At 41.6% G+C, this 15,649-nt stretch overlaps 1 protein-coding gene across 1 annotated transcript in view; it reads right to left on the reverse strand.

The window, feature by feature from the left end:
- zdhhc15b (zinc finger DHHC-type palmitoyltransferase 15b) overlaps positions 1-13,260 on the reverse strand; it is a 106,928-nt gene extending 93,668 nt beyond the window's left edge. The window contains exon 1 of the mRNA XM_060832469.1: positions 13,038-13,260. Within this exon, the coding sequence (XP_060688452.1) occupies positions 13,038-13,155 (118 nt within the window). The 5' untranslated portion in view covers positions 13,156-13,260. The remainder of the gene's footprint in view (positions 1-13,037) is intronic.
- Between the last annotated feature and the right edge of the window lie 2,389 nt (positions 13,261-15,649).

Consider the following 15,649-nt stretch of genomic DNA (forward strand, 5'->3'; position numbering starts at 1 on the left):
CATTCTAACCTTTTAGAATTCATGCACTAGGACATGCAGATCACTCTGCATCTCTAAATGCCACAATCTAGAACCTTTTAAAGAATATGTTTCTTTTTTATTCTTGTGCGAAACTGCATAATCTTACACCACCCCATCAGACTCCATTTTCACAGTCAGTTTGTTACTTCCTGCGTCTTTGTTCTGAAGATATGGGTGGACTGTACCTCTAAAAGCTAGCAGAACTATCTGACAGCACCAAATATTCTGAACAAGATACAATGGACCCTTTTGGTCCAGCAGCTAGTGCAGCTGGTTGCCTGGAGACAAACACAAATTTGAATTAGGCCAATCAGTTTAAATTATAGCCCCCCTCCCCCACAAAAAAGCACACTCCACTCCAGTTTGAATTTAGAGTACTGACAATATTAAAAGCCAATGACACAATCCGATGCTTTGGGGGGTATAAAACCGAGAAAAATTGAACAGTTGGGGGAGAATTTCCAAAAGACCAACAGATATAGACTGCTGTCAGAACTGTTTGAGAGCTACCTGTCTAGAGAAAAAGGAGTTTGCATAGAGAAAAACATTAACACCGACCTGGTGAGCAAATCCACAAGGAGAAGATTCGACAGCTGGGTTTGAAATTTGAATTTTTCAGCAAGTCTTAATCGGGGGTTTTATTGGACTAGTATTATAGAAGGGAAAGTAAAAGATAGGCTAGAGGAAAGAGTTGTAAATAGTTGTTAGTTAATTATTCTCTGTTATTCTTTAAGAAATAAAATTGTTAATCTTTACTTTAAGTAGTTCTTAGCCTCTAGAATTTTCACAAATTACTGCACGAGATAAACCTTTTCTGTGTTGCTGGTTTAAAATTAGCAGGGTGGGGGGAAGAAGTGGGGGGGGGTTATCCAGTGTTGTAATATCCTCGTCATGGCTCTATTTTTCTCTCTCTGCAGATGGTGCCCGCCTGGCTGAGTATTCCAGTAGTTCTGTTTTTATTTCAAATTTACAAAACCTGCAGTATTTTGTCTTTGATCGATTAAGTAAAACAGAATTTAATCACTCCCAAACTGTTACTGCAACACTAATGGTTAACCTTCTCTATTTTCCACACCCTATGAAAATGAACAGTTCAAACGAACAGTTACATAAAGTCATAATCATAGAGACGTACAGCACGAAAACAGACCCTTCAGTCCAATACATCCATGCCGACCGGGTATCCCAACCTAATCTGGTCCTATCTGCTAGCGCTTGGCCGATATCCCTCGAAACCCTTCCCATTCATATACCCACTCAGATGCCTTTTAAATGTTGTAATTGTACTGATCTCCACCACTTCCTCTGGCAACTCATTCCATACATGCACCACCCTCTGAGTGAAAAAGTTGTCCCTTAGGTTCCTTGTAAATCTTTCCCCTCGCACCTAATCCTATCACTCTAGTTTGGCACTCTCCCACCCCAGGGAAAATACATTGTCTGTTCATCTTACTCATGCCTCTCATGATTTTATAAACTTCTATAAGGTCATCCCTCAGCCTCCAATGCTTCAGAGAAAACAGCCCCAGCCTATTCAATCTTTCCTTTTAGCTCAAATCCTCCAACCCTGGCAACATCCTTGTAAATCTTTTCTGAACCCTTTCAAGTTTCACAACATCCTTCTGATAGCTGGGAGATCAGAATTGTGCGCAATATTCCAAGAGTGGCCTAATTAATGTTCTGTACAGCTGCAATGTGCTCTCCCAACTCCTGTACTCAATACTCTGACCAATAAAGGAAAGCATACCAAACGTCTTCTTCACTATCCTATCTATCTGTGACTCTACTTTCAAAGAACTATGAACCTGCACTACAAGGTGTCTTTGTTTAGCAACACTCCCCAGGATCTTACTATTAAATGTATAAGTCCTGCTCCGATTTGCTTTTCCAAATTGCAGCAATTCGATCTGCCACCCCTCAGCCCATTGGCCCATCTGATCATGATCCCGTTCTAATCTGAGGTAACCTTCTTCACTGTCCATTACACCTCCAATTTTGTTGTCATATGCAAACTTACTAACTATACCTCTTATGTTCACATCCAAATCATTTGTATAAATGACAAAAAGTAGTGGACCCAGCGCTGATCCATGTGGCACTCCACTGGTCACAGGCTGTCAATCTAAAAAAAACAACTCTCCACCACCACCACCCTCTGTCTTCTCCCTTTGAACCTGTTCGGTATCCAAATGGTTAGTTCTCATTCTATTCCATGAGATTCAACCTTGATAAACAGTTTACCATGAGGAACCTTGTTGAACACTTTACTAAAGTCCATATAGATATGTCCACCGCTCTGCCCTGATCAATCCTCTTTGTTACGTCCTCAAGAAAACTCAACCAAGTTCGTGAGACATGGTTTCCTATATATAAAGTCATGTTGATTATCCCTAATCAGTCTTTGCCTTTCCAAATATATGTAAATCCAGTCCCTCAGGACTCTCTCTAACAATTTGCCCACTACCGATGTTAGGCTTACGTCTATAATTCCCTGTTCTTATCACCTTTCTTAAACAGTGGCATCAGGTTAGCCAACTTCCAGTATTCTGGCACCTCGCCTGTGACTCTCAATGATATAAATGTCTTAGCAGGGGGCCCAACAATCCCTTTCCTCGTTTTCCGCATAGTTCTAAGGTGCACCTGATTAGGTTGTGCAGATTTATCCACTTATGCGTTTTAAGACATCTAGCACCACATCCTCTGTAATAGGGACATTTTCTAAGATGTCACCATCTATTTCCCTACACTCTGTATCTTCCATATCCTTCTCCACAGTAAACTCTGATGCAAAATACTCATTGTGTATCTATCCCATCCCCTGCTGTTACACACATAGGCTGCCTTGCTGATCTTAGAAGGGTCATATTTCTCCCTAGTTATCCTTTTGTCCTTAATGTATTTATAGAATCCCTTTGGACTCACCTTAGCCCTTTTTGCCAAACTTTTCTCATGTTCCCTTTTTGCCCTCCTGATTTCCCTCTTAAGTATACTCCTACTGCCTTTATACTCTAAGGATTCATTTGAGCCCTGCGTTTATACTGGACATATGCTACCTTCTTTTTCTTAACCAAATCCTCAATTTCTCTAGTCATCCAGCATTCCCTACACCTACAGCCTGACCTTTCACCCTAACAGGAATATACTTTCTCTGGACTCTAGTTCCCTTATTTTTTTAAGGCGTCTCATTTTCTAGTTATCTCTTTACCTGCAAACATCTGCCCCCAATCAACTTTTGAAAATTCTTGCCGAATACCTCCAAAATTAGACTTCTACCAATTTAGAACTTCAACTTTTAGATCTGGTCTATCCTTTTCCATCACTATTTTAAAACTAATAGAATTATGGTCACTGGCCCCAAACTGCTCCCCCACTGACACCTCAGTCATCTGCCCTGCCTTATTTCCCAAGAGTCGGTCATTTTTTGCATTTTCTCCAGTAGGTATATCCACATACTGAATCAGAAAATATTTTTGTACACAATTAACAAATTCCTCTCCATCTAAACACTTATCACTGTGGCAGTTCCAATCTATGTTTGGAAAGTTAAGAATCCCCTACAGTAACCACCTTATTATTCTTACAGATAGCGGAGATCTCCTTACAACTGAGAAACAAATTTCCAGCTGAGTATTGGGGGGGGGGAAAGGATATCTATAATACAATCCTAATAAGGTGATCATCCCTTTCTTATTTCTCAGTTAAACCCTAAAAACTTCCCTGGAATGTATTCCCAGGAATATTCTCCCTAACTATAATTGTAATAATATCCCTAACCAAAAATGCCACTCTCCCTTCCATCCTCTCTAGCCCCATTTCTATCCTTTCTATGACATTTGTAACTTGGAACATTAGGCTGCTAGTCCTGTCCATCCCTGAGCCATGTTTCTGTAATTGCAATGATATCCCAGTCCCATGTTCCTAACCATGCCTTGAGTTCATCTGCCTTCCCTGTTAGGCGTCTTGCATTGAAATAAATGCAGTTTAATTTATCAGTCCTACCTTGTTCTCTGCTTTGTTTCTCTCTGCCCGGACTGTTTGACTCGCCCCTTTTCCCAACTGTACCAGTCTCAGACCGCTTTCCTCGCTATTTCCCTGGGTCTCACCACTACCACAACCCCCACCCCCACTTTCTGGTTTAAATTCTCCTGAGCAGCACTAACAAATCTCCTGCCAGTATATTAGTCCCCTTCCAATTCAGATACAATGCATCCTTTTCACACAGGTCACTTTTAGCCCACAAGAGATTCCAATGATCCAGAAATGAGAACCATTCTCCCCTACACCAGCTCCTCAGTCACACATTCATCTGTTCTATCCTCCTATTACTACTCTCACTAGCTCGTAGCACCAGGAATTATCCGGATAATACTATCCTCAAGGACCTTCTTTTTAAATTTCTGCCTAACTTTCTGTATTCTCCCTTCAAAATATCATCCTTTTCCCTTCCTCTGTCGTTAGTTCCAATGTGTATAATGACCTCTTACTGGTCCCTCTCCACTTTGAGAACGTTGTGTACCCTCTCTGAGATATCCTTGATCCTGGCACCAGGGAGCAAACACACCATTTTGATTGCTTGCTGCCAGCCACAGAAAGAGGCTGTGCCTCTTACTAGACAGCCCCCATCATAATTGATTGCTTGGAACCTGATGTACCCCTGATTACATTAGAGCCATTCTCAGTACAGAAACTTGCCTGTTCATGCTACATTCTTGAAAGTTCATCACTCCTACATTTTCCAAAACATCATACTTGTCTGAGATTGCGATAGCCACAGGAGACTCCTGCACTACCTGCCTCTCTCTCCTACCTTTCTACCTGTGGCTTTTCTCCCTTCCTACAATTGCTATCCATGATACCTCCTAGCTCCTGCAAATTCCTTACTGCCCCTAATTGTCACTCCAACTGATCCATGAGATTTGATAAGATTTGCAACCAAAGTAACTTCCTGCAAACATAATCATCAGTAACATGGAAATTCTCCCTAAACTCGCACACCTGACAGGAAGAGCACATCACTCTACTAAAGGCCACATTTCCTCCTTCACAATCTATAGACCCAGAAAATAGCACCATCTTGTTGCTCTAAAAAAAAACCCCACTGCTTCAGGCTAACTTAATACTTACGGTTTATATTTGTAAAATTTAATCAAGAGACAGATCTCAATAACACTAACTTATATTTGCACTTCCAATGCATTGCTGAATATTTTCTGCATTTTCTGGTTGTGTTTCTCATCCTCATTTGAGATGAAGCATTACTTTTCCAATACATAATGTGAGTATAGAAATGTGAACAGTTAGCAATCAGTAGCATTAATTTTGATGGCTAGAAGATTTTCATCAACAATGAACTGGATCACAGGAGGAAGAGAGCATATTATCTGTTGCTGGATTTATGCTTATATTGTGCATCTCATTAGAACATGCTGAGATTCAGTGACAGTGTGCTGTCACGAAAGGCAAAGTTTCTATTAGATCTAAAGTCCATGGAGAAACTGGCAAGATTTGGGTAGAATTACGACAGAGTTATGTAATGGCTCTTAAGAACCTCTATGGAATTTGGCTGAAATATATCCTGAAAGAGCAGGATCGAACTCCATCTCAAATGGCAGTATCTCACTGTAATCCTGTCATACCCATTGGGATATCCTATATAAATCATTAAAAACAAGCTGACAAAATTGATCTGAATATCCAAAACAAAACTGGATGAAATGAACTTCTACAATAACTGCCACATGCAAACTGAATTAATAACTTCTAGTAGCAGTTTGTATGGCCTGTTTTCTGCCCTGGATCAAACTACACATTTTTAATTATTGGTATTCTGACAGCACAGGGAGGATGGGGATTTATCAAGACTGAAAATGCTCACTAAAAAATCTTCAGTGCCAACGTTAAAATCCTAGTGCAAGTACAATAACACTGCACTTAAAATTAAATATATAATAAATCCCATTTCAGTATTCCCCCTACTCAAAATACCCAGTTCTGCAAGCTTTAGATTAGATTACTTTACATTAGTTTACTTACAGTGTGGAAACAGTCCCTTCGGCCCAACAAGTCCACACCGACCTGCCAAAGCTCAACCCACCCAGACCAATTCCCTTACATCTAACACTATGGGCAATTTAGCATGGCCAATTCACCTAACCTACACATTCTTTTGGATTGTGGGAGGAAACTGGAGCACCCGGAGGGAACCCACGCAGACACGGGGAGAATGTGCAAACTCCACACAGTGAGTCACCTGAGGCGGGAATTGAACCTATGTCTCTGGTGCTGTGAGGCACTGCTAACCACTGTGCCACCCATAAAGCTATTTGAAGGTTCATTTTCATTGATCACTTCTTGTTTACATTGCATTTTCACACACAGTACAAAGTTGTAATCCAAAACTACAAGCTGTATGAATCCATAAGCAGAAACAAATACAACCTGAACCAGCTGTTAATTTGATTTTTGAAGGGGCATACTTTATCCTTACCAATCTCTGATGATAGTGTAAATTAAAAGGTAAGCTATTTACTGTAGTGCTCTTTCACTTCCAGAAAGACTTTTGATAAAGACCTGCAGTAGAGATACTATCCATTTAAGTGTTATCAAATAAGAAATGGTTTTTGCAAGGGATATGGACATTCATAAGAAATATTAGATCTCCATTTCATTGTCCTCCTTTAAAGGCCCTTCTTAAAACTGACCGCTTGGATCAAATACAATCTTCCGTATATTGGGTCAGTGTTCATTTTTTTGCTTTTTTTTTCTCTCAGAAATGTCTTTTTTTAATATATAAGCTAACAGTATTATGTTACTGAAAGTTGCTGAGGAAAAGGAAGCATCTAGTGGGCTATGCTGAAACATACATAAATTACTAGGTTTTGAGAAGAGAATACCAGGGCTTATGGACTAGGCACCTGAAGGAAAGGTCCTCAACAGTGGAGCAATTAAAATTGGGCATGTACAAAAGCTCATGCAGTGCAGTGATCTGAGGGTTGTAGTTCACAGAAGTTTTCAGAGATTGGTTAGGGAGTGTGGAGGTGCGATGATACTGTTCCTTTAATAAGGTTATGTTATCCTTGTTTATTTTTCAGATAGCTCAGAATCGCACAGCCTCCGGGCGGTCTATTTTTTATGGATTTTAGGGCCAATTTAATTATAACTAACAGATATTGTCTCAGGCAAAAGGCTTTCAAGTTGAAAAAAAACACTTGTACAATGAAAGGGGTGTGGCCAGTTCTCCCAGCTCAGCTTTTCTCTGGTTTGGTTTGGGTTTGGGATTTAACAGAATGGTTGTTCAGAGAAAGTAGTCAGTCAAAGAAGCTGCTGGTCAAAGAAACAGCGACATGGGAGAAGGTGTTCCATGCTGAATCTCGCTGCCATCTCTCTCTCTCTCTCCTGTGTTTGGTTTGACATTTTTTTTTGCCAAGGGACGCTTATGGGGATTGTTGCAGGAATTTGGAAAGCATCATTAAGTTGTAATTAACTACTCAGTTTTCAGAGAGATTAAGTTATTCTCTATTCAGTTCTCCTTTGTTTGTGTTTCATTCGGTAATAAATTCTGTTTTGTTTAAAACTAAGTGGTTGGACTAGCTGTATCACTCCTGGAATATCCACCCACACCTGCTTAAAGCAACTAGCAAAGTTAGAGTCCGGGCTGCTTTCTTGAAATGTTTTGAGGGGTCTGGTCTGGTCTATAACAGGAGATAGAGAGGCAAGTGGGGAGCTGGTGAAGCCATAAAAAAATTTCAAAACTAGGATGAGAATTTTAAAATTAAGACACTGCCAGTTTAGAAGATAATGTAGGTCAGTGAGCACAGGGCAATGAGTCAACAGGACTTGGTCACAGTTACGATACAACTAGAGTTTTGGACATGCTCAACTTTATGTCGGGTGGAAGATGGGAGACTTGTCAGGTCAGCATTAGAATAATTGACTACAGATAATTGCATCAGTGTAGAGGGTTCAGGACACTGTTGTGCATGAATCACAGAAAGTGGGTATGCATGTGCAGCATATAATAAGCAAGGCAAATTAAATCCTGTAATTTATTGCAAAGGGACTGAATTATAAAAATAAAGTACAGTTGTTGCAATTATATAAGGCTTTGAGGAGACCACATCTTGAATATTGTGTCAGTTTTGGTCTCCTTACTTGAGGGAGAATGTGGTGGCACTGGACACAGTTCAGGGTTAGGTTCACCAGATTGATTCAGGGATTAAAGGGCTGTTACATGAGGAACACTCAAACAGCTTGGGCTCATAACTCACTGGAGTTCAGAAGAATGAAGGAGATCTGATTGAGATATATAAAATGCGAAAGGGGATTGATAAAATGAACGTTGTGGGCCAGTCTCGAGCAAGAGGTTATAAATACAGGTTCAAAACTGAGATAATGAGAAACTACTTCTCTCCGAGGGTTGTGTATCTATGCAACTCACTGCCCCAGAGTGCAGTAGAAGCAGAATCAATCAACAGATTCAAGAAAGAAACATATGTTTCAGTTGAAAAGTAGGATAAAGGTCTGTGGGGAGCAGGAAGGAGAGTGAAGTTGAGATCAGTATAAAATCAGGCATGATCGTGCTAAATGGTGGAGCAGGCTTGAAGATCTGAATTCCTAATTCCTATGTTTCAGCAGCAGTTACACACTCATAGTCATAGAGTTATTCTGCACGGAAACAGACTCTTTGGTCCAACTTGTCCATGCTGACCAGACATCCCAAAATGACACAGTCCTATTTGCCACAGAGTTGAAAGACCGGCGAAGCCAAGTGATACTACAGAAACCAAAATGGGCAGTCTTGGTACCAGAATGGATATGTGGTTGGAAGCTCGTCTCAGGGTAAAATGTGATACCAGGGTTGTGTAAAGTCTGCTCTGGCCTCAGACATTTATTATGGAGAAGGGTTGGAGTCAGTGGCTATAGAATAAGACTTGTGGTGGAGATCAATGACAATTACCGATTTTTGACAAGATTTGTAGCTCAGGTTGATGATAAGTAAGTTAGCTCGCTGAGCTTGAAGGTTTGTTTTCAAATGTTTTGACACCATACTAGGTAAGATATCAGCGAGAGTCTCTGGTGAAGCACTGGTGGTATGTCCGCCTCTTTATTTATAGGTCAACGACAATGGCTACCGGTAATCCAAATATTTAGTTCAAGCAAATCTGCTGATCCAATGCTAGGTGTTGGACAAACTGTTTGATTTATTATAGAAAGATAGAAATATTAGAGTGTAGGGGAACATTCATTTTAATACGTCCATGATGGCTCAGTGTACTAGCAACTTATTAAGTTGCCCTCCTCTGCTTCTTTCTCCTGGGATAAGCATTGAATCCTCTTCTAAAGATCAGAGTCAGTGGAGGGGCAGTCAGGTAGCTATGGGTATCATCAGGGTACATATGGAATCTGAAGTTTGCTTTTCCCTATAGAAACATCACAGAATGAGAAACTGGAGAGGCTAACAATACATTATTGAAGGGGCCATGAGAGATAATGATGTGGGAATAGGAAGGTCATCATAGGAGGTCCTTCTCTGATTAGATGTAGATAGATGAGAATGGACCCAGTTGAAGGCATCACCACTCAAATGATGGACAGAGAAGAGGCACTGGAGATAAATGGTCTCAGTTTGAGAAAGACAAGTAGGAATAATTTACCAAGGCCACAGTCAATTAGTTAATTTATAATTTTCTAATTTATAACATCTGACTATGACTCTATCTTCTATATATGAAAAGTAGTAGGAATGTATTTCAAAACTGGTAACTGAAAGGACAACAGATTCTGTAAATCAGAGACAAAAATAGAAATTGTTGGAAAAGCTCAGCAGCACCTTTGGAAAGAAATCAGAGTTAATGTTTCAAGTTGAACGACCCTTTCTCAGAACTGATGGTAGCTAAGAAAATGTTCGCTTATACCCAGTAGATAGGAGTGAGCAGGGGGTAAATAGTAAACGATAGGTGAGGATAGAGCCCAGAGAGAGAGAAGAGCAGCTGAACAGACAAAGGAGTGGATAACAACCTGGCTAGGAATGTGAATAGCTGTCAATGAGGATTGTTTGTGGCAAACAATGGGTGGTGTGTAATAACAGACTATGTGATAACAAGGTCCCCAAGCAAAAAATGAGGTGCTTGGGTACCCTGCAGCCTTCCGGACTCAACATCAAGTTCAATAACTCCAGGGCTTGAGCTCTCCCATGTCTTTGCCCCAGTCCCCACAAAACAGGTTTTATTATCACATAGTCTGTTATTACACATCACCCATTGTTAGCCACTAACAGTCTCCATTAACATCTATTCACCCTCGTGTTGGGTTGTTATCTACTCCGTTGACTGTCCAACTGCTCTTCTCTCTCTTTGGGCTCTATCTCCACCTATCATTTACTGCTTACCCGCTCTCCTCATCCTGTTTTCTGCATATAAACCAACATTTTCTTAGCTATCATCAGTTCTGAGAAAGGATCACTGGACCCAAAACATTAACTGATTTCTCTCCAAAGATACTGCCAGAATTGCTGAACTTTTCCAACAATTTTTTTTGTCATTAAAAAATGGTGTTTAATTAGCTAGATGTTGAAAGAAATATGGAAGCACAATAGACTTAACATTGACCATCTCCAGGTACTGAGCAGCAAACAACACTGCAAACATAATCCACCAAATCAGAGGTGGTTTGATGCTGTTCTGCTAAAACTATACTGTTGTCTGGACACAATTCATTCTGATCAGAGTATGCAGTATTGGAATATACAACAGAGAATCACCAAATTGCAGAGGAGATTTATAGGATTCATCCTCAGAATTACAGGTGAATCCGAAAAAACAACGCAGAGATGAGGAATAGAAAATATAAATTTAGAGCACTAATTAAAGTTTTTAAAAAAAGACCGTCAGATAAAGAAACTTGATACAAACTATTAAAAAGAAAATTCAGGGTAGCATCAAAAAGCAGTTCTTCACTTATGAGTGACTTGGCACTAGATACTGGTTCTAAAAACGTATCATAATTAGATTGTGTATTGAAGTATGGCTAAGAAATTGCTTGAATGAAATAGCAATGCCATAGCTATTTCAGAAGGATGCTAATCTTGGAAACATGAAGCTTGGGAAGTGATTGCTGAGTACCTTCTGAGATATTTGTAACATCAATAGTCACAGATGAGGTGCCGGAAGACTGGATATTGGCTAACATGGTGCCACTATTTAAGAAAGGTGATAAGGACAAGCCAGGGAACTATTGACCAGTGAGCCGGATATCGGTGATGGGCACATTGTTGGAGGGAATCCTGATGGGCAGGATGTACTTGCATTTGGAAAGGCAAGGACTGATTAGGGATAGTCAACATGGTTTTGTGCATGGGAACTTGACTGAGTCTTTTGAAGAAGTTAAAAAAAGCAGATTGATGACAGGAGAGCAGTAGACACGATCTATATGGGTTTTCAGTAAGAAGACTGATTAGCAAAGTTAGATCTCATGGAATACAAAGAAAACTAACCAGCTGAATGCAGAACTGGCTTGAAGGTAGAAGACAAAGAATCATGGTGCCGGCCTGTGACCAGTGGTGTGCCACAAGAATCAGTGCTGGGTCCATATAAATGATAGGAGGTATAGTTAGTAAGTTTGCAGATGATACCAATGGGCTGAGGAGTGGCAGATGGAGTTTAATTTAGATAAATCTGAGGTGCTGCATTTTGGAAAAGGAAATCAGAGAAGAACTAATACACTTAATGGTAAGGTCCTGGGGAGTCTTGCTGAACAAAGAAACCTTGGAGTGCAGGTTCATAGTTCCTTGAAAGTAGAATCGCAGGTAGACAGGATAGTGAAAAAGGTGTTTGGCATGTTTTCCTTTATTGGTCAGAACATTGCATATAGGAATTGGGAAGTCATGTTGCAAATGTACAGGACATTGGTTAGGCCACTTTTCGAATATTGCATGCAATTCTGATCTCCATTCTATTAGAAGGATGTTATGAAACTATAAAGGGCTCAGAAAAGATTTACAAGTATATTCCCAGAGTTGGAGGATTTGAACTATAGGGAGAGGCTGAATAGTCTGGTGCTGTTTTTCCTGAAATGTCAGAGGCTAGGCAGTGACCTTATAGAGATTTATAAAATCATAAGGGGCAAGATTTTTTCCCTGGGTGGGAGGGTCCAGAACTAAAGGGCATAGGTTTAGGGTGAGAGGGGAAAGATATAAAAAGGAACATATGGGGCAACTTTTTCACACAGAGGGTGGTGTGTGTATGGAATGAGCTGCCAGAGGAAGTGGTGGAGGCTGGTACAATTACAGCATTTAAAAGACATCTGGATGGGTATATGAAGAGGAAGGGTTTCAGGGATATGGGCCAGGTGCTGGCAAGTGGGACTAGATTGGGTTAGGATATCTGGTTGGCATGGTCGGGTTGGACCGAAGGGTCTGTTTCCATGCAGTACATCTCTATGACTCTCTGTTCACTACCCAATGACAGACCTGGTTCCACTCAATCTACAAACAAGACACATATCTGACATTTTCAGCTTATCCAACCACAGCACTGTTAGAGAACTAACTATATTAAAACTATTTACATTAGTTAAAAATCAACTTGTTTGCTTTCAAGCCATAAAAGGAGAACCAAAACAAAGGAAAATTGAAACTTGGATTAAATCTATAACATGCATTTATAAATGTAAACTAGCATAATCTGACAAGAGTCTTAACATTGGTACGAACAAACTTTAGCAGGTGAGCTTCTAAAAGACTAGCTATAACTTCAGATTTTATTGTAAATTAAGTGAAACTATAATTGGACTGGCAATAGCAGTTCCTAAAGAATCTTATTTAAACACACACATCATAAAAGCTGAGCAGCAAGTTCTTGCAATGGGAGATCCTGCTGTCCTGACAGATTGTAAGAGATCAAAATACTCAGTCTGATTGTGATCTGAACCTTGATGTTAACAGACTTTTATCCCTGAGTGGACGTGCCCAATAACTTCCTACTCCTGTCAACATCAATTGACAACAAAGAGGCACTCACACACACACAGCTCGAACACATAGGCGTAGTAAGACCACAGCACGACCATGGTTATGATGAGCACCGGAATCCAGGCCAATATCCGCTGACAGCACCACAGACCCCGCGATATCGCCATCTTCCTCACCCGGCCTACCGGCCGGCACCTCCACAATCCCGTCACGGCCCGAACACCGAGCACCCCGCCTGCCCTCTCCTCTCCCAGGCTCCGCCGAACGCCTCCGCCCTCTTCGGCTCTCTCCGGAGCCGCGTCCGCCCTCTTCGGCTCTTCTCGGCGCGGAGGCCGCACTTTTCGGCTCTTTCCGAACCGGCGCCCGCCCTCTTCGGCTCTTCCCGACCGTACCTCGCAATTGCCGGCTCTTTCCGGAGCGGAGTCCGCGCTCTTCGGCTCTTTCCGGAATTCGTCGACTCCTTTCGTATGACACAGCCAAAGAGAGTGTTCTGGAGAAGAGTTTGGCAGAATAGATGTTGTGTCGCCCTCTAACGCTTGCAACCCACACTGTCTTCCCAGCAAAAGAACACTGACTTTATTCCCAGCAAAATAACACTGATTGTATTGCCTGGGTCCTGTATTTCCATCAGGTATCAATGGGTATAAATTTCTAGCGGGCACAGTCCTTATGAAATGCCAAGTTGAAGAGACATCTGGCTGGAGATGGCATGAATTCACCCTGGTCCACTCCTACATTATTCTACTGCACTGTTCCAGTGAAGACCAATTCAAACTGGAGGAACAACACCCACTTTCCGCTTTAATACTTTATACACTTCAGAACTCAACATAGTTGCCTCAGGATGGGGCAACCATGGCTGACCAGGGAAGTCAGGGACAGCATAAAAGCAAAAGAGAGAGTATATATTGTGGCGAAGGGCAGTAGGAAGCCAGAGGACTGGGGAGCTTAGAAAGACCACAGCGGACAATGAAGAAAGAAATGAGGAAGGAGAAGATTCAATATGAGGGTAAGCTTGCCAGTAATATTAGAAAAGATTGCAAAAGTTTCTTTTGTTAAAGGCAAAGTGGACATTGGGCCGCTGGAAAATCATACTGGAAAAATAGTAATGGGGAACGAAGAAATGGCTGAGGAACTGAATAAATACTTTGCGCCAGTCTTCATGGTGGAAGACACGAGTAATATCCCAAAAGTACAAGAGAATCGTGGGGGGGGGGGGGGGAGGCAGAGATGAGTATGGTGGCCATCACTGAGGAGAAGGTGCTAGAAAATCTGAAAGGTCTGAAATTCGATAAATTGCCCAGACCAGATGGACTACATCCCAGAGCTCTGAAGGAGATAGCTGAAGAGATAGTGGAGGCTGTAGTAGTGATCCTTTAGGATTCGCTGAAGTCAGGGAGGATCCCATAGGACTGGAAAATCGCTAATGTAACCCCCCCACCCCCCTCACTTAATAAGGGAAATTATATACGGGAAATTATAGATGGATTAATCTGACCTCAGTTGTTGGTAAGATTTTGGAGCCCATTGTGAAGGATGAGATTTCTGAATACATGGAATTGCATGTCAAATAGGGCAAAGTCAGCATGGTTTCATTAGGGAGGTCATGCCTAACAAATCCGTTAGAATTCTTTGAGGAGGTAACAAGCAGATTAGACCAAGGACAGCCAATGGATGTTATCTATTTGGACTTCCAGAAGGCATTTGGTACGGTGCTACACAGGAGGCTGCTGAGTAAGCTAAGGACCCATGATGTTAGATGGGAGTTTTTGTTGCAAATGTTTTGTCCCCTTTCTAGGTGACATCCTCAGTGCTTGGGAACCTCTTGTGAAGCGCTTCTGTGCTGATTCCTCCGGCTTTTATAGTGGTTTGAATCTGCCGCTTCCGGTTGTCAGTTGCTGTCCGCTGCAGTGGCCGGTATATAGGGTCTAGGTCGATGTGTCAGTTGTTAGAATTTGTGGATGAGTGCCATGCCTCTAGGAATTCCCTGGCTGTTTTCTGTTTGGCTTGCCCTATAATAGTGGTGTTCGATTGGGACAACACCACTATTATAGCCAAGCCAAACAGAGAACAGCCAGGGAATTCCGAGAAGCATGGCACTCATCCACAAATTCTATCAACAGACACATTGACCTAGACCCTATATACCGGCCACTGCAGTGGACAGCAACTGACAACCGGAAGCGGCAGATTCAAACCACTATAAAAGCCGGAGGAATCAGCACAGAAGCACTTCACAGGAGGCTCCCAAGCACTGAGGATGTCACCTAGAAAGGGAACGAAACATTTGCAACAAAAACTCCCAGCTCGGCGAACAGAACCACAACAACAAGCACCCGAGCTACAAGTCTTCTCACAAACTTTGACCATGATGTTAGAGGCAAGGTACTAGCATGGATAGAAGATTGGCTGTCTGGCAGAAGGCAGAGAGTGGAGATAAAAGGGTCCTTCTCAGGATGGAAATCGGTGATTAGTACTGTTCCAGAAGGGTCAGTGTTGGGACCACAACTTTTCACTTCATACGTTAATGATCTGGATGAAGGAACTGATGGCATTCTGGCGAAGGTTTGCAGATGATTCAACGATAGTTAGAGGGGCAGGTAGTATTGAGGAGGCAGGAAGGCTGCAGTAAGATTTAGATAGGTTAGGGCAAATGAAATA

The sequence above is a fragment of the Hemiscyllium ocellatum genome, chromosome 11 (assembly GCF_020745735.1).
Source record: "Hemiscyllium ocellatum isolate sHemOce1 chromosome 11, sHemOce1.pat.X.cur, whole genome shotgun sequence".
In the NCBI taxonomy this organism is placed as follows: Eukaryota; Metazoa; Chordata; class Chondrichthyes; order Orectolobiformes; family Hemiscylliidae; genus Hemiscyllium; species Hemiscyllium ocellatum.